The sequence below is a fragment of the Protopterus annectens genome, chromosome 12.part0 (assembly GCF_019279795.1).
Source record: "Protopterus annectens isolate FY-2018-M chromosome 12.part0, PAN1.0, whole genome shotgun sequence".
NCBI lineage: Eukaryota > Metazoa > Chordata > Ceratodontiformes > Protopteridae > Protopterus > Protopterus annectens.
This window is the reverse complement of record NC_056746.1, coordinates 365,700,864-365,725,072: the sequence shown is the minus strand read 5'-3', so window position 1 is coordinate 365,725,072 and position 24,209 is coordinate 365,700,864. Positions and strand designations below refer to the sequence as shown.

The following is a 24,209-nucleotide window of genomic DNA, read 5'->3' as shown; positions in this document are numbered from 1 at the left end:
CTTGTGGCTGTCTTTAGCTTGAGAATCTATCTTGACCTCATAATTGGCCTTGGTGGATTTAATTAGTGCTCTTCATTTCCTTTTTAGTTTTAATCGTGATCTGTTGTCATTATGAGAGTTGCTCTTTTTGACTTTGGCTAGGATTTTTTTTCTTTTGTTATATACCCTGTTATGACTAGGATTCTACCAGTATGGTTTATTTTTGGGCTTACTTTTGGTAGGAACAGCAGCCTCTATGCAGCTACAGTATTTACATGTTTGTATAGTGTTTATTTGAATAATTCTGCATGGGCTGTTGTGAATTCTGGGTTGGATGGAGCATTGAATTTTGGCAAACTGTCAATAAGATGTTGTTTGTTTTAGAATAGTTTCTAACTCTTAACAGGTTTTACTGAGTTTTACAAGTTGATTTTTTATTTTGAATGACACAGCTTTTTTGATCTGATCTCTCCAGTGGGATGGGGGTGGGGTGGGGGGTGGAGTGCAGCACTCTCCCATATTGGTGAGAAAAAGGTCCAATTTATTTGAACCTCTGGTTGAAGTCTGCAATAACTAATCAAGGGCATTTGTGTTAAAGTCCACAAAACGTGCCTGCAAGTTGGAGGCAGTATGTTTCCCAGTCTACACAAGAGATAGTTAGAGTATCCCATGAATAGAGTGTTTGTTTAAATGGACAGTGCCTCCAATAGGTCTGGATAAGACATGTGGGTTTCTTGACATAGATGGTGACCTATAGTTTGCGAAGATATGGTAAGGGGCTTTATCTAAGGTGATATGCACATGGATGAACTCCAGGGTATCATCCTGTTCAACCAACCATAAGGTATACTTGTTACTAATGTAGATTGAGGCACCTCCACCTTTAGTCCCTCTCTGTGTGGCTGATGGCCTAAACGTGTGGAAGGCACTGAAGCCTTGCACTGCTGTACTACTTTATATGGCTTTAAACTGTGTCTTGGTAACAGCACAGATGTCTATACTCTTCAGAGTGAGGAGAGCTTATAGGGTGTGGAGTTTCTTGTTAAGGCTCCTAGCATGCAGCAGTTACACCTTTAGGTTCCTCTGGATTTTACTTGCTATGTCAGTAGGTTTGTCACTTTGGCATTGCCTAAAAAAGCTCTAATGGGGTGGATAAAATTTTAGCCAAAATCCAGAAGCCCAGAGGGACAGATGCAGGCCATCTCTGGCAAAGCAATGTGGCATGTTGATCATGTCCTGCCAGGCCGACAGATATTGAATCCCCCTGGACTGACACCAGAAACTAAGCCAATTGTTGGCCAATCACTTTTTTTTTTGTTTATACTGTGGCATCTTCCTTGGTGGTGGTGGAGTGCTGCTCAATGCAAGGCACACACAATTCTGAGATACATATTCAGAGGTTCATAATGTCTCTATTCATATAATCCAGAGAGGTATATTTCAGGTCATTTATACCCACATGGACTGTGATAGAATCATACTGGTACCTGTGGTGCAATGACTTGAGAGTGTTTCTGTAACTTGATATATCCTGGCTCCAGATAAGCAACTGACCATAATCTTCTCCTTGTCTGGTCTGGTGAGTGGGCCATCTGTGTGTTTTACAATGGAGTTCCCCTATCACAAGGGTCCTGAGTAAATTGTTTGCTTGCCTTATGGGCTTTGTTTTGGGGGGGGGTCTGTTTGGTGTAGGCTTATGTGCAGTGTTTAGATTTGCTTCTGGTGTATGCTTTAGAGATTGTTGAGAACAGGCATCGCTGTTTGCTGGCTTAGGAGGTCTTTGAGGTTTGGGAGACTGCTTGTTAGTGCCTCAGCATAAGACGGTCTGTGTGTGTAGACACTATGTGAGGCAGATGCAGTGTGTGTGTTTTTGGCAACCTTGTTTGTATGCAAGATTTTTGCCTGCAAGGAAATTGTGTATGTACATCTCTCGCATATTGTGTTAGGTTCTTTAAGGATTAAAAAAGGTTGTCAGTGAACAGAAGGCATTTGCTACATTGTCTCATGATGCCGACATCTACCATGCTGGCTACAGAAATTTGGAAACTGCTTATCCATGCTGTCTGGACCTGTATTAGGGTGGGCTGTGAGGGTTTGAGGACTGGGTTTTACAGAGGTCTCCTAGGGAAATCTCTAGTTTTAGGGACTAGAGTTGAATAGTGCTAGGATATGGTATTTGATAGTGCCATGTTATGATATTAGTGCTATCTGATGCTGTAACTAGCTGCTCTGAGCTTAACTTTGTACAATACTTTACAGTCCTAGTACTAGTTTTATAGCTAAACTTCTGGGATTTCCAACTTGGATAGACCAGGCCTCCACCTACTGTAACTAGACAGAATATCTCAGTTCTCTTAACGTAAAACCACAAAAAGATTTCTTTAGAGTGTATGCTACCTGAAAACAACTTTAAGAAACTATCTAGACAAGGTGATTTCAAGTCAATCAGACCAACAGCAAGACAGTTTGAGCAAATGTAGTAATTTCACCCTTAAATACAGATAAATGCACAAATAAAACAAAAACTCAGTAGTTTATCACAAAATTAGTTTCTGGAAGTGCATTTTTTAATACAAGCTTGTGTCTGGGTGGCAGGTGATACAAGAACATCACTTCAGAGTCAGAGGTGAGGACACCAAGCTTTGCTAAGCTCTGTGGGAATCAGCCAAGAACTTTGCAAACATACCAACTTTATACACAGACTTAAACTAAAGGAAACTGTAGAATCCCTTTTAACAGGGCCAAAATTGAAGGAATACAACAATTAGGTACCAACAAAAATACAAAGTAGCAAATTACACAGGAACACTGCCAGTAAAATTTCTCAAAAATGCAGATGTAGTGAGATCCTATCTCGCCTACATTCTTGACAGATGGGCTCAGAGCCGAGAATTGGCTCCGACTCGGCCTATACTAAAGCACAAAGTGTCTTATTGGCTGGGCCAACCCCCTATCCCAGGATGCACCATGCTCAAACACCCAGATCTCGTTTGCCACTTCTGAAGTAACGACGTGGTCTCAACTTGGCTGTGGCTAAGTACCCTTTTGTTTTTGGCTTTTTAGGGTCATTTTTGCTCTTAGCTTTAAAATTTCATAACCAAACAGCTATTTTAATAGCTTTTTCTAACCTTGTAATTGATTGTGTTGCTTGTTTCTGTTTGTTGTGTGATTCCTCTTGTTTGGCGGGCTAGGCCCATTTGAGTTAGAGGGCCTTTGCCCTATCTCTTTGAGCATTTTAGTTAGAGCTCTACCCTTCCCATCCTTGTGTTTTGGGTGATTGCAGTATGTCTACTAAGGAAAGAGAACATAAGCCATCCGGCTTCAAAAAATGTTCAAAATGTGGCTATAAAATGTCCTTAACAGATGGCCATGCCATCTGTGTATATTGCTTAGGGGCTATACAGTTGCAAGAGTCTTGCAATGTTTGCCATGCCTTTTCCTCTTGGGTGTTACAGGAGAGGAAAAATAAGTTGATTTTAAGAGGTTTAATAAGACCTGCTTTTGAGGAGGCTATTTCTTCCCCCTCTTCCAAGCCAAAGAAAAAGAAGTCTTCGGCTCCGACAAGTCCGTCGGAGCCACCAGAGAAAAGAGCCAAATCCTTGTCTTCTTCCTCGGCTCCACTGCTTTCGAAGCCACAGGAAATAGGATCCATGTTGGGGTCATCTTCCTCGGCTCCATTGGTCTTGGAGCCAAAGGATAGGGACCTCAAAACCGAGTTTGCCTCGGCTCCATTGGTGTTAGAGCCGCAGGTGAGAATTTTGGCTCCAGGGTCGGCTCCTGAACCGTCGACGCAGAGGGGCATATCTGTGCTGGTCGACTCCTCCTCAACTCTGACTCTTATGGAGCCGATCAGGAGTCAACATCCTAGTGTTACCTCGGAGCTGATAGGAACAGTTTCTCGGCCCCCGTCTATTTCCTCCAGGTCCTCCAGACTTTCAGACTCGGATTTAGATAGGGTGGTCCAGAGGCTTCTTCAGTCACCTGTTTTATCCAAATTGTTTTTGGCTCCAGCCCAAAGGCCGGAGCCAGCCCTTTCGATACCGTCCTTTCCTCCACCGTCAACCCTGGTGTCGTCAGAGATGGAGCTCGCAGAGTCGGGTGAAGCCCCTGAGATGGTTCCGAAACCCACTGCTAGTCTGTCGGCACCGTCTTCAACTCCAACCCCTTCTGTTCCTTCCAGGGGTTTCGGCTCTCTGGTGTCCTCGGCCGAGCCAGAGGGGGATTTGTCGGGGCCTCTACTTTCGGCCCCGAGTCTCCCACTTGGTGCCTCGGCTAGGGAGACCCCGACACCGGTCATGGTCTCATGGCCGGGCTTTTCTTCAGATTCTGGTGGGCCCACCTTCGAGGCGATGAGGAGCGTGCTGGACAATTCTCTAGTGACTTCACCGGAATCTGCGACTCCTTCCTTGGACAGGGCAACTAGAGCACCTGGTGCCCCCTTATCTTCGGACAGCGCGGCTCCGAGGCCTGAGGATTCCTCCATGCGTGGTCCCCCCCTTTCCGAGGAGCTTTCAGAGTCCTTGCCTGAAGAGCCACCCCAGAAAAAATTGTGCAAGAGGAAGCACATAGACTCCCCGGATGAGTAACACCGACATTGATGATATGGAAGGGTCCACAAAGTCGTCCTCTGATGATGTCTCGTTCGCCGATGTCCTGGAGATCTTGCGACAGAGGGGCGACTGGCCGTCCAAAACCCCTTCCGCGGAGGAGTCGGTCTTCCTCAAGGCCTTCTGAGCTCAGCCCTCCACCTCCTGGGTGTCTCCACCCTTCGATGAATTGCTGGACTTTATTTGTCGAAGGGTGTGGGAGCACCCTGATTCTGTGAAGCCAGTTCCCTCTTGCACCAACAAATTTTTATCCGCACCCCCTGGTAAAGAATTCCTAACCAAGGGAGTTCTGGTAGATACTATGGTGGTGGCATCTGCCACCCAACAAGATATGGCATAGGCATCTATGTCTATCCATCCTCCTAACAAGGAGTCCAGGAGCATGGATAGGTACGGGAAGCATACCCTGACTTCAGCGACATTTACCTTGAGGTCACTGAATTATTTGTGTCATTTTACGAGGCTGCAAAGGGATCTCATTAAGGAGTTAGGGGATACCCTTTCGGGTAACGTGCCTGAGGCATTGACGCAGTCTGTCAACGCCCAGCTGTCTACCGTTTCGTCTATTATTAACTCGTCCATGAGGCTCATATCTTATGCAGCCGAAGGGGCGAGTAGGGCAGCGAGTTCAGGCGTAGCCCTTAGGAGGCAAGCCTGGATGCACTTGTGTCACTTTGCAGAGGCTTTCAAGTTTTCTTTCACAGACGCTCCATTCGAAAGGTCTTCTCTTTTTGGACCCAAGCTGAAAGACACACTCACTAGATGTGAGCAGGAGGGCAAGACTTTGTCTGCCGTTGGGGCCCGTTTTTCGCTCCCTTCGAGACCTTATCCCAAGGCTCAGAGGGGAGGAAAGATGTGGTTCAGGAAGTCCCAAAAGTCTTTCCCTGCCCATCAAAGTGACCCCCCTCACAGAGGCAGAGGAGGGGGGAACTATTCGGGAAGACGTCGCCCTAGAGGCGGCGAAGGTCCCCGCAACACAAGAAACCGCAAATCTTTTCGTGGTTCCTCCTTCCAGCGTCCCTGAGGGACGGCCCGACTGTGCACCTCCGGAGCCAGTCAGGGGTCGATTTTCGGAGCATCCAAGGGCCTGGGGTTCCATCACCCAGGATCAGTGGGTGCTTCGTATCATCGCCGGAGGTTACACCATTCCCTTTATCCGTCCCCCTCCACCTTCAAGGAGAATCCTGGATGTGCCACCCAGTCAGTGGGATCAAGCAGCTATAGAGGTCCCAAAGCTGCTCGAAAAGGGAGTCATCCAGCCAGTCCCCGCAGACCAGACCGGATTAGGAACTTACTCAAGGTTATTTTTGGTGCCCAAAAAAAACAGGGGACTTGAGACCCATCCTGGACCTCAGCCACCTAAACCGTTTCGTAAAAAAGTCCAAGTTCCGGATGGTCACGTTGCAGTCCATTTTCCCATTGCTGGAAAAAGGAGTATGGATGTGCTCCATTGACCTCAAGGACGCTTACAATCATATCAAGATAAACTGAGTGTCCAGGATTCACTTACGCTTACGCCTGGGAGCCAGTCACTTCCAGTTCCGGGCCCTGCCCTTTGGTTTCACCACAGCCCCCAGGGTGTTTACCAAATGTCTGGCAGTGGTGACGGCTCACCTGAGACATTTGGGATTCCAGGTGTTTCCGTATCTAGATGACTGGCTCCTCTCCGCCCCCACCAGGCATCTCGTCACTCTAGCCATGTGTGCCACCATCCAGTTGGGTCATTTGTTAGGAATCACATTCAACTGGGAAAAGTCTGTATTGCTCCCATCACAGTGTGTTGCCTTTATAGGTGCAGAGCTAGACTCTGTAGAGATGCGAGCATTTCTACCAACAGAGAGGATAAGGATATTACAGGACCAAGTACTAGCCTTGCTGCCTCGACGGAAAGCCCCAGCCAGGATGATTCTTCAGCTTTTAGGGTCGATGGCCGCCTCCATTCTTCTAGTCCCTCTGGCAAGACTGCACATGCGAGTTCTTCAGTGACTCCTGTCGACCCAGTGGTCATACCAAGAACTACCGCTATCCCACCCGATTCTCCTTACAGAATCCTGCCGGCTGGATCTTCGGTGGTGGCTCCTCCCTTCCAACCTGAATCAAGGGAGGTCATTCTGCCCCCCCCCCTCCTGTTGCCACAGTGACCACAGACGCCTCCCAGATAGGGTGGGGGGGCATTATCTGGGCAAGATGGTCCAAGGCATGTGGCAGGATCATGAAACCCACTTACACATCAATGTGCTGGAAATGAGGGCAGTGCTCCTAGTGTTGCAGGCACTGCACACCTCTCTTCCCAAGGGTACCATCACGGTTTTCTCAGACAATATGTCAGTGGTTTGGTACCTAAACAAACAGGGAGGAACCAGGTCTTACCCCCTTTGCAGAGAAACCTTGAGAGTGTGGCAATGGGCGATCGCTTCCCAGAGGTTCCTGGTAGCTACGCACATTCCAGGGAAGTCCAATGTGATAGCAGACAGGCTGAGCAGAGTTATTCTGATGCCTCACGAGTGGTCCCTAAACAACCAAGTAGCGGCTCGCATTTTCTCCAAGTGGAGATTTCCCTGCTGCGACCTTTTCGCCAGCCCCTGGAATGCAAAGTGCAGCAACTTCTTCTCCCTGATTCCCCCTCCAGGGGAGTCACCCAGGGACGCTCTAGTCCACAATTGGCCCTCCGGTCTACTCTACGCCTTCCCTCTGGTCCCTCTACTACCAAAGGTGATTCAGAAGGTGACCCGCTTGGGAAGCAGCATGATTCTGATCACTCCACATTGGCCCCGCCAAGTTTGGTTTCCCTTCCTCTGGAAGTATGCGGCGGAGGGTCCTTGGATTCTGGATCCAATTCCAGACCTCCTGACCCTGCAGTCGGGTCAGCCCCATCCTTCTCTGCAGACTCTCAAGCTAGCGGCTTGGCTGCTCCACTTCTGACCTTAGTCAGACAGCATATCCTCTCGCCGCAGGTGGTCCGGATCCTGTCCTCTTCCCACAAGGCCTCCAGTAAGGAGTTGTATTCCAATAAATGGAAGAGATTTGCCATTTGGGCCCAGCGGCACAACCTTGACCCTCTGACAGCCCCGGTTTCGGCAATACTAGATTTTCTGGCAACACTTTTTCAACAGGGTTCCGCTGTCTCTACACTTAAAGTACAATTGGCAGCTATTTCTAACTACCATGTTGCCTTTGAGCCCTCGCTCATGAGTCATAAATTGTGCAAGGCCTTCTTCAAGAGAGCTTGGTTACTTCAGCCCCCGGTGTCACAACCTGTATTGCCATGGGATCTCAATGTGGTTCTAGGAGCCTTGATGTCTCCTCCCTTCGAGCCGGTGGACACTTGTGACATAAAGTCCTTATCTTGGAAGACCGCCTTCATGGTAGCGATTACATCAGCCAGAAGGGTTTCAGAGATTCAAGCCCTCTCTGTCAAAGCTCCTTATCTGATCTTTCATAAGGATAGAGTCTCCCTATGGTTGAACCCGTCTTTCCTTCCTAAGGTTTCTTCTGTTCTTTATCTGCAACAATCTATAGAGCTACCAGTTTTCTTTCCAAATTTTTCCGGTGAAGCAGAATACAGACTTCATCAATTGGATGTGCATAGACAACTGAGGTTTTACCTAGACTGGACACAATAGCACAGGAAGTCAGACCAGTTGTTTGTGGCCTTTGCGGAGAATAGAATTGGCAAAGCAGTGACTAAGTCCACTATTGCCAGATGGATCAGGGATTCTATTTCATTTATTTATACATCAACAGGGAGGGACCTCCCATTTCCAGTTAGAGCTCATTCTACTAGGGCTATGGCAACTTCAGTGGCCTTCCACGCCAGACTGTCTGTGGATGAAATATGTGCAGCAGCCACTTGGGCTTCTCCACATACCTTTATTTCTCATTACAAATTAGATGTGGCGTCCAGGGATCGGGCTTCCTTTGGTTCCACAGTGTTCAGGAGTGTCTTCCAGTGAGCCTCCCAGGATAAAGGTACTAGGGATGCTGTCCCATCTGTCAAGAATGTAGGTGAGATAGGATCTCACTACATCTTTTAGTTATGTACTTACCATAACGATAGATGTATGGGATCCATCTCGCCTACATTCTTACATACCCACCCTCCTTCCCCCTACCTATTGGATCTGGAGGAAACTCTGTTGTTGAGGTTTCCAGGAAGTATTATTTGTCCTCTCCTGCCTTGTTTTTCTGGTTGGTTTGGTGCTTGTGGATGAATTTTTTGTGGGGCAAACAACAGCTGGGGGTTTGAGCGTGGTACATCCTGGGATAGGGGGTTGGCCCAGCCAATAAGAGACTTCGTGCTTTAGTATAGGCCGAGTCGGTGCCGATTCTCAGCTCTGAGCCCATCTGTCAAGAATGTAGGTGAGATGGATCCCATATATCTATCGTTATGGTAAGTACATAATTAAAAGTTCTCTGCAATCAGCAAACAGTACAGTACAAAGTAGCAAATTACACATTAACACTGCCTGTAAAGCTTCACAAAAGAGCAGTTCTCAGCAATCAGCAAACAGTATAATATCAGGCAGGGTTCTTGAAAGTGATTTAAAGTGCAAAAATCTGCAGATAATTAAATGAAGTGCAAAACAATAAGATAAATCTTTTATCTGCTAAGGATGGTACAGGATTTATTCTGTCAACATAAACACCCTGGACAAGATAGTCTGTATGCCCACTACAGTCACAAACAACCCTGACCTGGTCCTCAGAAACATGGGAGAATGCTGCCCCCCAGTGTAAAGTCCTCACTGGTCAGATCAGACCATAAAGCTATTTCTTTTGAAATAAAAATAAAGTCTGGGACCCATGCAGACCCTGGTACTTTAGGAATTATTCTTTCCAATTTTTGCCATGATTTTTCTTCTTTTGTTATACAGACTGTTGATACTGGTATTCCACCTGGGTGGCTTGTTTTTTTTTTTTTTTTTTTTTTTTTTGAGTTTGTCATCTGCTTATTTCAGGGAGGTAGAGCTGCCTCAATACAGCTATTAACATGACGGTACAATTTTTTTGTGAAAAATCCACCTAGGCAGCTGTGTGTACTGGGGTTGGGGAACCCTGGAATTTTGCCATGGTGTGAATTAATAATAGGAATTTTACCTTAGTGCAGTGTCCAGCAAGGTAAAATCTCCCTTGTCAATCCAAACAAGCAATTTACAGGGCTAATCAAGTCTATTACAGCTAAGTTTGTTGTAAAAAAAAATAAAATAGCCTGCCAAGCCAAGGATAAGTACAAGGCTTTCTTCAGCTATGTTTGCAACCTCAAAGTACACAGCAATGTACCAAGCTAATTGTGAATGGAGCCACCTATACTGAGCTGGCGAATATAGTAAATCTACTGGCCAACAAATTTAGCTCCACTTTTAGCCTTCTTTCCCCCTGCTGACACCCCTCAGGAAATATCCTAAACTATAACTCTCCCAGCTATCACTAGGGGACAGGCCCTTAATGCATTGCCTAAGTCCAAGAACACTGCATCAGTGTGCCCCAATAATATTCAAGGTTGCCTCCTTAAAAGCAAGAGACATGACCTATCAAGACCGCTAAAGTCATTATTTAACCACAGCCTCCAGACAGGCTTTGTGTCAAGTGAATGGAGGACTGCAACTCTCATTCCTCTGCACAAGGCTGGGTCATCTACAGACCCAGGTAACTACTGGCCCATAAGTCTGACCAGTCTTGTATGCAAGGCCATGGCAAAATCATCATGGAAGTATTAAGCAATGAGTGTGACAAGGATGCTACGCAGATGGGAGCTTTGTGAAAATGATGATTTGTAGTAAAGATTAGCTAAAGAGTTAATATTTATTTGCAGAGTGGGTTCTCTGTATGACGGATCTATGTAAAACTATGGGTGGGGAAAGAACTTAATCAGCTTACACAACTGTCAGCAGCAGTCAAAGGAGAAGGACGGTCTTTGGTAGATGACCATAAAGGACAAAAGCTAAAGAAACTGGCTTTCAAAATGACAAAAGGATGTCAGGGTTGGGGGGAAAATTCAAGATCATGTAAAAAGCCAAACAGATCAGGTACTACAGCTTGTTGCCCACAGTATACGAGATCAGCATGTGAGCTAAAATAGCAGGGAAAATGTTTTGGCCCAGTGATGAGCAAAAGCCTGTAAATTAATATCCTAAGAATCATTTAATACAGTTGCAACATTTTTATTTAGTTTTTAGGGTGCACAAGACAGCCAGTTGCACTTTATACACATAACAGCATCTTACTTGCAGTGCAGACAATGATAATTCACTGTAATAATAATGATAATAAGAAAACAGCAGTGATAAAATTCCTTTCCATACTCACCTTCCCTTAGTACCGATACAGCAGGGCCTGCCTGTTATATCGCAGTCTATGTGCGGGAGATTGGTACCGTTCTCTGCACCACTCTTTGTACATACCTGTAAACAAAACAGACAGTAGAGCTAAAACATGGCTGTACATCAGTGTCTAAATAGGTTTATTTTATCATTTACTCCTAATTACAATGACAAAGCAAAAGGAAAATCATCACAAGACAGGTAACTACTGTCTTCCTTCAAGATCCACATTCTTGCTTATTTAAGCTGTCTTACAGAATTACTTTTTATAATCATACTGCTAAGATTCCTCTTTTTTATCTAAGCTTGTCCCTGACAGGAGAGTTAAATTTAGCAAAAGGGGTACCTCATTTATTTGCATCATTTTCCAAAATGCATTTTTCTTGATTTTTGATTTGGTTAAAAATATACTTATTGTAGTAAGACATTTCCATTTTGATGCTTATGTTCCAAAGCAGCCTGTTTACCTCACTGGTACCACAATCTGGGATACCTTTTATGGAGTTAGAAACAGTGGGCTCTAAAATAACCTAGACATTCTAGAGGTAGGGCAGGTTTGAGAAGGTAAGTGTCCTCAAACACTGTGCTGAAGTGTTGACAGTAGATGTGAAATGTGAGGCACATTGTGGTTTTAAGCAATAAATGTGTCATTTTTTGCCAAATGTCATGTCCAGATTTTAGTTTCATTCTCTGCTTAAACCTGTCCCTGCAATAAGACAGGCTTTTGGGAAAAAAACATACCACTGTGGGTGAAGTAAAGAACTGTCCTGTTTAAAATTAATTAATTAATTGAAGACTCAGTATTTTGGCTCTTAGGAATAAACCCTGACTTAGCACCAAGAAGATCCGAGTTCAAATAACAGCTCGGTGCTGGGGAGTGATAGATGAGAATTGTGTGGCTATGGCTCACCCATCATGAGGGAGGGGGGATGTGGTGGTTCCTGACTGGCTCTTCTGCCATCCCAGTAATAAGGCAGAGCTCCCAGAGCACAGAAAGCAGGTGTTGGGATCAGAAGAAATGTGTGCTGTGGCTTTTACAGGTCCAAGATAGAGTCTAAAAAGGTGGTGAGGAAAGCAATGTATTATGCAGTGAGGGTGACAGAGAGAGGAAACTTTGGGAGTTTAAACTAAAAGAAAAAAGCAGATAAGGAAAATAGTTACAGTGTTAGTACAAGAGTAAGGGGAGAGAGTAATGGGTCAGGTGATAAGTGACAGAGGTTTCCATAGCATATTATACTGGGCTGTATGCAGCAAATGAGACAGGATGACAGACAAATAGTGGGGAAGGTTTAGGGGTAAGATGTTGAGTGAAAGGATAAAGGGTAGATTGAGTAGAAATACTATCGAAAATGAGGTATAGTCAGCAGTTCAGCACCACAAGGAGGGAAGTGGGAGCACTAAAGAGTTTCCCAATAGATTACTACAAGCTAATGGGGCAGAAAGGTAGTAACACTGGGACAGAAGTTTAGGTTCATAGGTGATTACTAGGCTAATGATCCCTTGGGAGCTTTTTTAAATGTAGCCTTGCTTCTCAAATGTTACCTAGCAGGTTGATACTCTAGAGTTGTTTTATGGGGTATACGTAAAGTTTGACCATCCATGCTCAAGTATTTACAGGCTGTTTTAGAGAAAGAGGTGCCAGAACAGGGGGAAAATTTCAGTTCCCCATCCACTGGTCCAAGATGCACCTTTATTTGGTTAGGGAAGAGCTCTTCTTGACATGTATGGGAAGCCTATTCCAGAGAAGGATTGCTATCTGAGATGGACGCGTGCCTCTCTAGCATATTCTATTCATGTCGTTGGTGAGGTTTAGGTCCTCAGATCAGGTAATTGTGATGCTATTTGTTTTGTGGATGTGCAACAGTTCCATCAGAGTGGGATCGGGGGTGCTTTGTAAGCCAGGCACAGATAAACTCCCAGGGACAGGGCTTTGAGGTGGTGCATATAGGAAATGTTGTTCACACCCTGTTTTATTTTTGTGAGGAACCTCTGTGGATGCTCCAGTTGTTGAATATACCTTGTCAGGTATATACTGAATGGGGTATTGTACTGAATGATCAGTCTGATGAGGGCCGAGTACAGTGTAGCAATGACATGCTTGGACCTAGATGCCATACACTTTCTTACAAGTTGAGCAACAACTGTAGACACATGATGATGAAAGGCAGGTTGCTGTGTACATGCATTTCCAAATCACTGACCACTGGGTCTACTCTTAGGGTGTATTATCAATGTGGTAGTTTCCAGGGAGAAACATCTTCCCAAAGGATACTATTATGCATTTCATAGCAAAGAGTTTTAGGCCATGGCTTTGGCACCAGTTTCTTGTCTATGTCAGACCTTCTTGAAGGGTATTTATGTCATTGGGGGATTCTGTGATTGCATTCAGTTTGTAAACATCTGCAAACTTAGTCAGCCAGACTCCTTTGATATTGGCCTTGACCTCAGAGAAACAGATGCCAAAAAGGAGCAGCTCCAGTACAGAGCCCAATGAGATTCCACTACTAACTGGCCCAGGGGTGTAGCTAGGATTTTCAAATTTGTACTTACAGCTCTCAAACTGCTACCCCCTTCCCCAGCCAAGCTACGGCCATTCTCGTAATTCATGGTTCGCTCTTTTAGTGTCGATGAAGAGGCATTCGCTGTAATGCCTCTTCAGTAATATAATATAAATTCACTCAAACTCGGTTCCTTGAATTGAAAATTAACCTGAAGTGTCAGTTCTTTTAAAAATGCAGCATGGTAGTTGGGGTAGAGGATTCATGCTTTTGTTTTCTGTAACTAAGGTACAGTTTTTGAGCTTGAGTAAATTACTAACCACCTGCTACCCCTAACTAGGGTGTTTCATTCACACACACACCCCACCTACCTCTTAGTGCAAGAAATATGGACAAAGCCTAAAATAAACAGGGACAGACATTAAATAATGCTCACGTGAACTTAGAAAGTTGCTAGAATAACAGGATTTGTGCTAGTATGAGAAAGTTGGTAGAATAACAGGATGTGTGCTAGTATGAATTTTTCTAAAGGACATGAAGTCTGAAACTCAAATGTCTGTCATTATTTAGCAACTTCAGCCTTCAATGATTTTCTAGAAACATCACAAAATTTATGAGGAACAGACAAAAAATATGGGGCAAAAATCTGGACATTCTGCAACATTTGGACAGTTGAGAGGTATGCTACCTACCACACACACACACACACACACACACACACACACACACACACACACACACACACACACACACACACACACCACACACACACACCTCTCAGAGCAACAAACTCATAAATAAAACTGAGGCAAAGGCCCAAAAATAAGGACATTTTTTTTAAATATTGCTCTTATAAACTTAGAAAGATAATAGAATAGTAGTAGGTCTTGCATTAGTACAAATTTTCTGAAAGGTATGAAATCTGAAACTCAAATGTCTGCCATTATTTTCTAACTTCACTCTTTAACAATTTGCCACTAATTTGCCAGAAAACCCCAATTTTATGAAAAACGGACCAAAAATGTGATGCAAAAATATAAAATTGCCAGACAATACAGCTGGGAACCTGTCAAAGAAGGAACACCATTTTAATATGAGCACAGTTAACTTAGAGCAGCTGACAAAATTAGAGAATCTACATGCATTTCTGAAGTTTGGAAATTCCTAATTCTATATAGCGATTTACTTGCACATACTTCTCAACCTCTTAATGCAGGAAATCTGGACAAGGCCAAATATATTGGGGGAACATACAAACAGTACTAAAAATTGACCTTGTATAAACTTAAGACAGTTGCTAGAATATCAGGTCTTGCTTTAGCATGCATTTTTCTGAAGATTATGACGTCTGAAACTTAACATCGGTCATTATTTAGTGACTTCATTCCTAAATGATTTGCCAGAAAAAGTTTTAATTTTGCATTTTACAGCACGAGCACCAATAAATATCTGCTAAACAAAGCAATGCAGTCTCACAATGAAACTAGACTTAGCATTAAAACTTCTCTGCCCTTGAAACGCACATTCATTGAAACAGCATTGAAACCCACATTCAAAGAAAATACATTTTGCCAGTGGCAGATAAAGATTAACTTTGGGCTGTTTTCAAATCATAGGCCCCTGGCACATGAAACATACACATGCTCTTTGATACACCTTCCATCATAAAAGTCTACTCAAACTTCTACAGTCCACTAGTATCAGTAAATATGCACAATCTCTAAACTAGTAAAAGCCATCTACATAATTCCACATTAGAGAAATCTGTAACTAATGAAGAGGCTGCTGCTAGCAAACAACTTTATATTTCATGGTTTCATCTACAAATAATGTGCCTGTTGCCCTTGAGGAATAAATTGCCTATGTTGCATTAAAAACAACGATACGCTAGTAATATTGCAATAGGGAATGGATGGCAAACTGATAACAGGTTCATAGTTACTACTAGATATCTTCGCCAAAACAGACTACAGCATCCACCCCCTTTACAACACAGTACAGTATCAGCAATGCATCTACCTACTGTGGGAGAAGAACCCACAGCCTTCTGCATCAAAAGCAAGTACATTACCTGTTGTGCTATTAACAGTGCAAGCAGATTCTGCATAAGCACTAAACTTAAGCTCCCCTGCAGCTCTCAGCTCATTGTAAAATGTTGACACTCAGCTGTATCTCTGAACTTTGCAGCACAAGAAATCTGGAAAAAGCCAGCATTTACTGACGGGGGGGGACAAAAGCCCAAAAAACAGGGACACATTTTAAACATTGCTTGTACAATTTTGAAAAGTTGCTAAAATAAAATGCTGTGTTATCACCATGCATGTCTTGAACCCAGAACCATATGCACTATAGTCAGTGCAACATACCACTATGCTAAATCAGCAGTTTGAAAAATAGGAAGACAAACTTAATGGCTATCATTTAGATAGCTCTCAACCTCTTAGCACAAAAAACCTGGACAAACAAAGCCAATAATGAGGGAATACAAATTCAGTTCTCACTTCACACCTTAGCACAAAAAACCTGGACAAACATCAAAAACAATGGGAGAAATGCAACTTCAGTTCTCACCATAGCTCACAACCATTAGAAAAGCAAATCTGAACAAAGTTCAGAAATGGTGGTGGTTAGGGACTTTAGGCTGTTTTTACCCTGAAGCAAAGGTACAGGGTTTGAGCCTGAACACCTATAGCCAGCAGGTGTAGTATGTGGGGGCATTTACACGCACACACTGCATGTCTCTTTAAATTTTAACTTGGGTTTTAATGTATTTTATTAATTTCAATTAATGTTAATTGTAAAGAATTTTAATGACTGAAAACCTGTGGTATAAAATGTGCCTGAAGGTAGTTACCGACATTCTGAGTAAGTCCCCCGAGTGAGATAAAAGTGCTTAATCTTGGTTTTGTGGAGTTTTATTTATTAATAAAAGATATATATTTTGGAACTCTTGTTCTTCCATGCCATTTGGTTGTTATTGACTTCCTACACCATAAACATCATCTCCGACCTTTCTTCTTTATCCTCAAACATTTACCAACCACCTCCTCCACACTGCACACATTTTCCATCTTCCTTCTTACTTCTCTGAGCCACCACTATGCCCGTACCAGAAGCAGGATGTCTCACAACAAGGATAGTCCCCAGTTGCTAATGAGTAGGGGAAGTTCCCCAATGTTTTGGCCAAATTTCCCCTGGTAATAGAAATACTGCCTCAGGTATGCCCTGAAAAGAGGCTACTAACCTCGTGGGACTAACCTTGTCAACCCAGGTTAAATAAATAAAAATGTTTTTTCCCTCCCTCTGTGAATATTAAAGAAAATAGGTAGGAAGGGCTTGCAACCAGTCACAAATATTTTATTTTTGCTTTGTTTGTCATGCGAGTTGATGTGTTTAGATGTTTTATATCATCGAGTTGAAATTTTTGCGAAGTTGAGTTGTGGCTAAAAAAGTGAAGTCAAGCTGACTAGCTCTGGGTTTTAAGATCTAACATGTATTTATACACACACACACACTTACTTCAAAAACGTTGCCTTCCCTGCCCTTGTCTTCCGATAACATTCCGAACACCCTTGCATCCACTTGCCTTCCGATAATCCTTGCCTTCTAGTTTCCCGCTCACGAATCCATTGCTTGCCTTCCAAGTTCCAACTCAGATTGTTTCCCGCCAGCCGGACACTTCCGACTGGCTGGTATGCTCCTTAAAGGAGCCAACACCCTTTAACGTTTTTTTTTTTTTTCCAAAAAGCTACCCCCTTCTACAAAATTTGTACTGAAATCAGTACAGTGCGTATGCCTCCCGACGTCCCTGAACTGGCCTCTTTGTGGAGGTAGACTCCCCTATTCTAACTTTTTGCTCATGTTTGTGAGGACCAAGTCAGGGATGTTTGTGACCCTAGATGGCATACAAACTATCTTGTCCAGAGTGTTTATGTTGACAAAATCCAAGAATCTCTGGGCCTGCATGTTTGTGGTTGTTTATGATTTACATTTTATAGCAGGGCAGTTAAAGTCATCCATGACTATGGTGATAGGTTGAATGGGGAGTGTATACAGTACATTTAAGTAAGATCTATGGATTTCCTGGGTCATATAGAGGTCCTATAGCTTACAAGCATATGTTTTAGGACTTTGCCTATGGTAATTTGGATGTGGGGCAGCTCATGCACTTCATACTGTTTGAGTTTTGAGGTGTGTTTTTTTCTGATGAAAATCGGGACACTTCCACCTTTTGTTCCTTCCTGTGCAGTAACTAGTTTAAATGTGAGAAAGGCATTATAGCTGTGCACTGCTGGTGTGGAGAGTTGCAGGGCCTGGAGTTTCTTGTTTAGACTCCTGGCATTGAACAGTTACACCTTAAGATTTTCTTGGGTTTGTTTTGCTATGTAAGAAGGTTTATCAGGTTAGCAATGCCTAAAAAAAGCATTTGGGGGATGGACACGTTTTTAGCCAATACTCAAAAGACCATAGGGGATACTTGCAGACCATCCCTGGCAAAGCAGCATGGTCTGCCAACCATATCCTTCCAAGCTGACAATTATCGTACCCCATTCAAATGGCACCAAAATCTAAGTCAATTATTAAAGTCAATTATGTTTCTTTTCATATAGCGGTGTCATACTTGGAAACTCTAGAATGCTGCTCAACGCTAGGCTCATACTGATCTGGGATACACAGCCACAAAGCTCCATCATGTCGTCTTCATATAGTCCAGGGAGGTACATCTCAGGTCATTTACACCCACATACACTAAGACTAAGTTATACTGGTACTTGTTTTTCAAAAAACTGAGTGTGTGCATGACCTAGTAGATCCCGGCCTCTGATAGGCAACTGATTATAACTCTCTCCTTACTCAACCAGGTGAATGGGACATCTGTGAGCCTCACAATGGAGTCTACTGTGACTAAAATATTAGTTTGTCTGGTGGTTTGCCTCATGGGCATAGAAACTGAGACACCATGAGATGTGGATGTGACACCATGAGATGTGAATGTGTGTGTCATGGTGAGTGTTGTTTTGTGAGTGCTTTTCACTTTGCTAAGCATACTCATTGTAAGTGCAGCATCTGAGAGGTCTTTGTGGTTTAGGAAGATTACATTTAAGAGCCTCAGCACTCCCTCTGTCTGGTTCATATTATGTGTGGTGGGCGTAGTGTGTGTGTGTGCTTCTGACATCTTGTTCGATATTATAAGTGCTTGTATGTTACAGCCTTGTCTCCAGTGACATTATATAACTACATCTTTCACATACTGTATCAGTTTTTTTTAAGAATTAGGTGGTTCACAGTAAATACGAAACAATTGCTAAATTGCCTCAGAACACCCATATCCACTAAGATGGATACAAAGATATTAGGAAAGTGCATATCCATTGTTACAGATCCTTATTACATGATCTACGAGGGGATGGTACAAGAGGGATTAGTTTGGTTGTTGTAAGAGTACAGTCTACAATTAAGACTAAGATTAAACCTATGGGGTGCCCCACAATGCACAAAGTGGTTGCTATTTGCACACTTAAGTACTGAAGAAATTTCAGGGATAATTTTTATATGGAAAATTTCAATTCTTGGTGCCTGCATCCATACAGATCACTGCTGACCACTTGCGCGGGTGTGGGTGTGGGTGTGGATGTGTGAGGGGACCAAGAGGAGAAAACGCTGAGAGAAGAAAAGAGCCACTTTTGAGATTTTCTGAGATTTAAAAAAGTTCAGTTACAGATTTGCTGTTCTGAACTGTTTGTAAGTTTCTTGGAGGCCATTGTTTGCTTGGGCTAAAGGGAAGTCTCTGTGTTCATTAGTGGCAGTAGTTTTATTGGCCATTTTGGGTCAATTCCTAACTCCTTGATGTCCCTCTCTTAAAACCTTGCCTCGTGGTTTTGGCGTCTTTTTGGACTTGTTGGCTGTTGGTGAAGCACCCACCAAGAGGAGAAAACACTGAGAGAAGAAAGGAGCCACTTTTGAGATTTTAAGTATTTTGCTTCAGATTATTTGTTAAGTTTTTCTGCATTGCCGCCTACTTTTGAGCATTTTCTGGCTTGTTAAACTTGATTTCTGTGTTGGTAACTGTATTTAGAACACAACCTAGAGCTGATAACTGAATTTCCAGCCTGCACTTATTTTTAAAATCGTTTTTTTTCCTAAAACTTGCATTTTATCTGTCTCTGGCCTAGCACTCAAGTGTGGGGTCAATTTACTGCACTGTTCTAACTTTTTGATACTTGTGAACCTTTGCTTTCCTTAAAAAAAAAACAAAAAAACCAAAAAAATCTTGCTTTTTTCCCACTTTTCTGAGATTTAAAAAATTTCAGTTACAGATTTGCTGTTCTGAACTGTTTGTAAGTTTCTTGGAGGCCATTGTTTGCTTGGGCTAAAGGGAAGTCTCTGTGTTCATCAGTGGCAGTGATAAACATTGAGCAGCCTGCCTGCCCCTGTGGGAGTGGTTACTGCCTTGAAACTGTAGTTTTATTGGGCATTTTGGGTCAATTCCTAACTCCTTGATCTCCCTCTCTTAAAACCCTCTGTTGCGCGGTTTTGCGTGTTTTTGCACATAGCGCAACATCGGGCAGCGCCACCTAATTGGGTTTAAACTATTCCTGGCTCCACAAAGTCTGCTCTTCACTTTTTCCCTTAGAACTGCTCTATCTCTCAAATTAAACACCATATTCTCTTTCTAAGGCCCCTCACTGGTCCAAATAAGTAATTTTACAAGGTAACACTAATAAACCATAAGCACTACTTACTCTTATACTCTCTATGATTATCTTGTCCCCTATTGGTCCGTTTTAATTCAGTTCCCTATATTACTCTAGCATGTCCAAAGGTCAGTCAATGGTTTCCTCTCCAGTCCAGCTGGTGAATCTGGGAATTTTGAGGCAATGCTACAACTGTCTCATGTACACGGACAACCCTCTCCTCCTCCAAACAGGTTCAAATATATGTGAGAGATGCAACCATATAGCCAAACTGGAGGCTGAGCTCTCTCATCTCAAAACTGGTGTAACCAGTCAGGAGGATAAGGTAACCTGAGACAACATAATTCCAGTATCACATAGTCCCACCACAACAGCGAGCCAAACACATAAAAACACAAAAACATACTCGGAGGCTCTAAATAAAAATCTACCTAAGCAACAGAGACCTCCAAAGCAGACATCCAAGCAAACGCTACCCCAAAACAAAACATGTACAACACATAGCACACAAAGTCAGTGTGCCAAGCAGTCACAGCCCTTAAGGCTGAATAACACACCTCATACTCTTGTAATAGGTGACTCTATTGTCAGACACACTGACGTCCCGCTCACCAGGCTGAATAAAGAGAAGGTCACAGTGAGCTGCCTGTCGGGCGCTAGGATCCACTACATAACGCAAGCACTCAGGTCACTACAAAGCAAATACAAATATGACTCAGTCATTGTACTTGCTGGCGTGAATGACCTGAGATGTACCTCCCTCGACTACATGAAAAGAGACATAGAGGAGCTCTCTGATCATGTAGCCCAGGCCTGTATGACCCTTACCTTGAGCAGCATCTTACCCTCACCTAGAATGATGCCACAGTATAAAGACAAAATGATCGATTTTAACAATTGGCTAAAATTTTGGTGTCATTCAAAGGGGATCCAGTGTCTGTCAGCCTGGGATGACATGCTCGACAAGCCACGTTGCTTCGCTAGGGACGGCTTGCGCCTGTCACCCCTGGGCTTTCGGATATTGGCAAAGGCTCTTGCCACCCCCATAGTGCCTTTTTTAGGCAAGGCTCAAAAGTCAAACCTACCTCCATAGACATCTCAAGGAACAAGAAACTAAGGGTAATGCTGCTAAATGCCAGAAGTCTTAACCTCAAGATGCATGCACTCAAAGCTCTCCTCAGTATGGAGAACATCAATATCTGTGCGGTGACAGAAACTTGGTTCAAGGCTCCAGAGAGCACCCCAGCACTACCAGGTTATACCTCATATCATGCTTTTCTGCCCCAAAACCTGGACCAAACCACAAAAGGAGGGGGAGTTTCTATATTTATCAAGGATATCCACACCTCCAGGTTAGTGGCATTGCACGAAGTATCGGAGACCATCCATGTGCAACTGACAGTGGGCAAGACTGGTTTTCAGTTTATAGCATCCTTCAGACCACCCTCTCAAAGTCAGGAATCCTACTCGGCTTTCCTGAAAACATTGGAGAACATGAAGATCTCTCCGAACACCATTATATTGGGCGACTTCAACTACCCAAACATAGACTGGGAGCATTACTCAAGCCCCAGCACCTTAGCCCAAAGGTTCCTGGAATTTATAAACTCAAATGCTATGGAACAACTAGTCACCACTCCCACAAGAGGGGAAAACATACTAGACCTGATCATTACCAACATGGGGACTCTATGCTCCATACCAGAAGTATATCACTCATTGGTAAGATCAGACCATAAATTAATTTCACTGGATATCCACATCCCGACCCCACCCCCAGCCCAGAAAACCACAGTGAAAAACTTCTCAAAAGCGAACTTCACACTTCTCAAAACTGAAGTGGAATCCTTCAAGGCCCCAGGGCCAGTGGAAACTACGGCCCAAACTGCCGAATCCTATATAAACGCATTCTACGGACATCTCCAGGAATGCATGGATCATGCTATCCCAAATAAAATCAAGACCCAATCATCCAAAGGCAGGCGTCCAGTCTGGTGGACCCCAGCCATAAATAAACTGTACAACAGAAGGAGGAAGCTACTACATGATAGAGCAAAATCCCTAAAAGGGAAGGCATCTCTGATCAGTACTAGCAAAAAATTAAGATCCCTCATAAAATCCTCCAAGGCCAGCTTCGAGAGAAAAATTGTACAGGACACTAAAGACAATCATAAGGCTTTTTTCAGTTATGTTAGGAACCTGGGATGCAACTCCCAGACTTGTTCTGAATTGATTCTAAACAACAAAAAATACACTGAACCCACAAACATCGCCAATATCCTGGCAGACAGGTTCAGTGCAAACTTCTCCACCCCCCCCAAAAGAGCAAGTATCTATCCCAGCAGAGTGCAGCCTCCCAAACATCTCTGATGCTCAGGTGAAGGCCGCCCTCTCCAAAGCAAAAAACACTGCTTCCATGGGACCAGATGGCGTCCTGGGTTGCGTCCTACATGAACTCCAAGAAGAACTAATCCCTCAAGTAAAACTGCTGTACAATCTCAGCCTCACTACAGGATATGTGCCCAAAGAATGGCGTACATCAACAGTGGTCCCACTCCACAAAGGTGGCGCCTCTGCGGACCCTGGAAACTATCGCCCCATAAGCCTGACTAGCCTAGTCTGCAAGGCTATGGAGAGGATCATCATGGAACTCATAAACAAAGACATTGGGGACCTACAGACACTAGATCCTACCCAATTTGGCTTCGTCAAGGGCAGAGCCTGCCTTTTGAACCTGGTCGACTTCTTTGAAACAGTCACCAAGGTCATAGATGAAGGGAAGGCAGTCCACACAGCCTATCTGGACCTCGCAAAGGCATGTGACACAATACCTCACTCGGGCATCATAGATAAGCTATCCAGCCTAAATATAAACCCCTATGTCACAAGATGGGTCGCAAACTGGCTCAAAGACAGAACCCACAGAGTCAGAGTTGCTGGAGCCATGTCAGACTCGAAACCAGTCACAAGTGGCATCCCACAAGGTTCTGTCCTGGGACCTCTCTTGTTCGGTATTTACTTTTCTGAGGTACAGGCCAACGTGGGAGGACTATAGCTCACCAAGTTCGCAGATGACTGCAAACTGGGCGCCATAATCGACCATCCAGCTGACACAAACATCCTTCAAAAAGGTCTCGCAGAGACAGACAACTGGTGCCAGAGCCATGGTCTAAAGCTAAATGCCAAAAAGTGTATAGTCATACCCTTTGGCAAAAACAATGTGCCCACAAATTACCACATAGGTGGTAACCCATTAAGTACAGAGAAAGTAATTAGGGATCTGGGTACCCAAGTTGATAGCAGTCTCTCCTTTGACAACCACATTGCCAAAGTAGTCAGAAAGACCTTCTACATGGCCCACCTCATCATGAAAGGATTCACATCTAGATCAAGAGAGGTAATCGTGCCCCTTTATTCATCCCTCATCAGGCCCATCATAGAATACAATGCCCCCTTTGGGATGTACCTTACCCGACACCTGCAGCAATTAGACAAGACCTCAAAAGTACCTCACCAGGAGGATCAAGGGACTCAAACAGATGCCATATGCTGCTCGGTTAAAAAAACTCCAGCTCTACTCAGTTGCATACTGCCTACTTCGAGGCGATCTATGCCTGACATATAAAGCTATGTCCAACCCAGAATTAATGGACATGCTCCACCTCAGTAAATCTAAATCCCTTAGAGCCACGCTACGAAGGACTTGAACCTCAGCACAGAAATAAATAGAACATGCTGGAGGGACAGATTCATAACCCAGAGGCTCCCTTCGCTCTGGAATAGAATTCCAATTCATGTTAGGCAGAGCACCTCACTGACTCTCTTCAAGGAGAATCTTGATGAGTGGATGGGGAATCGTAGGTTTGTCCCGGGGATTACTTCAGTGTCACTATTAGACAGAGGCACAGTAAACTAAACTTTAAAAAGGGCACAGTATACTCAAATCAAGGGGTGGCGTAAGCCAAACACAATCGGGCTAGGCTTATAAATGCCCCAGGGCAGATAGCCTAGTATGAACCTATGAACCTATGAACATGGTTAAAGAGTAACAAGCTGGCCATACTTTCTTTCACTTACCATCACAGACACAGACCTTACACGACTGGTGGC

At 43.8% G+C, this 24,209-nt stretch overlaps 1 protein-coding gene across 7 annotated transcripts in view; it reads right to left on the bottom strand.

Annotated features, from left to right (window-relative positions):
- Positions 1–24,209, bottom strand: part of RHBDF1 (rhomboid 5 homolog 1) — a 1,247,410-nt gene that overhangs the window by 55,189 nt on the left and 1,168,012 nt on the right. For all 7 annotated transcript variants that reach the window (XM_044089448.1, XM_044089447.1, XM_044089451.1 and 4 more), the window contains one exon: positions 10,893–10,987. In XM_044089448.1, the coding sequence (XP_043945383.1) occupies positions 10,893–10,987 (95 nt within the window). The remainder of the gene's footprint in view (positions 1–10,892; positions 10,988–24,209) is intronic.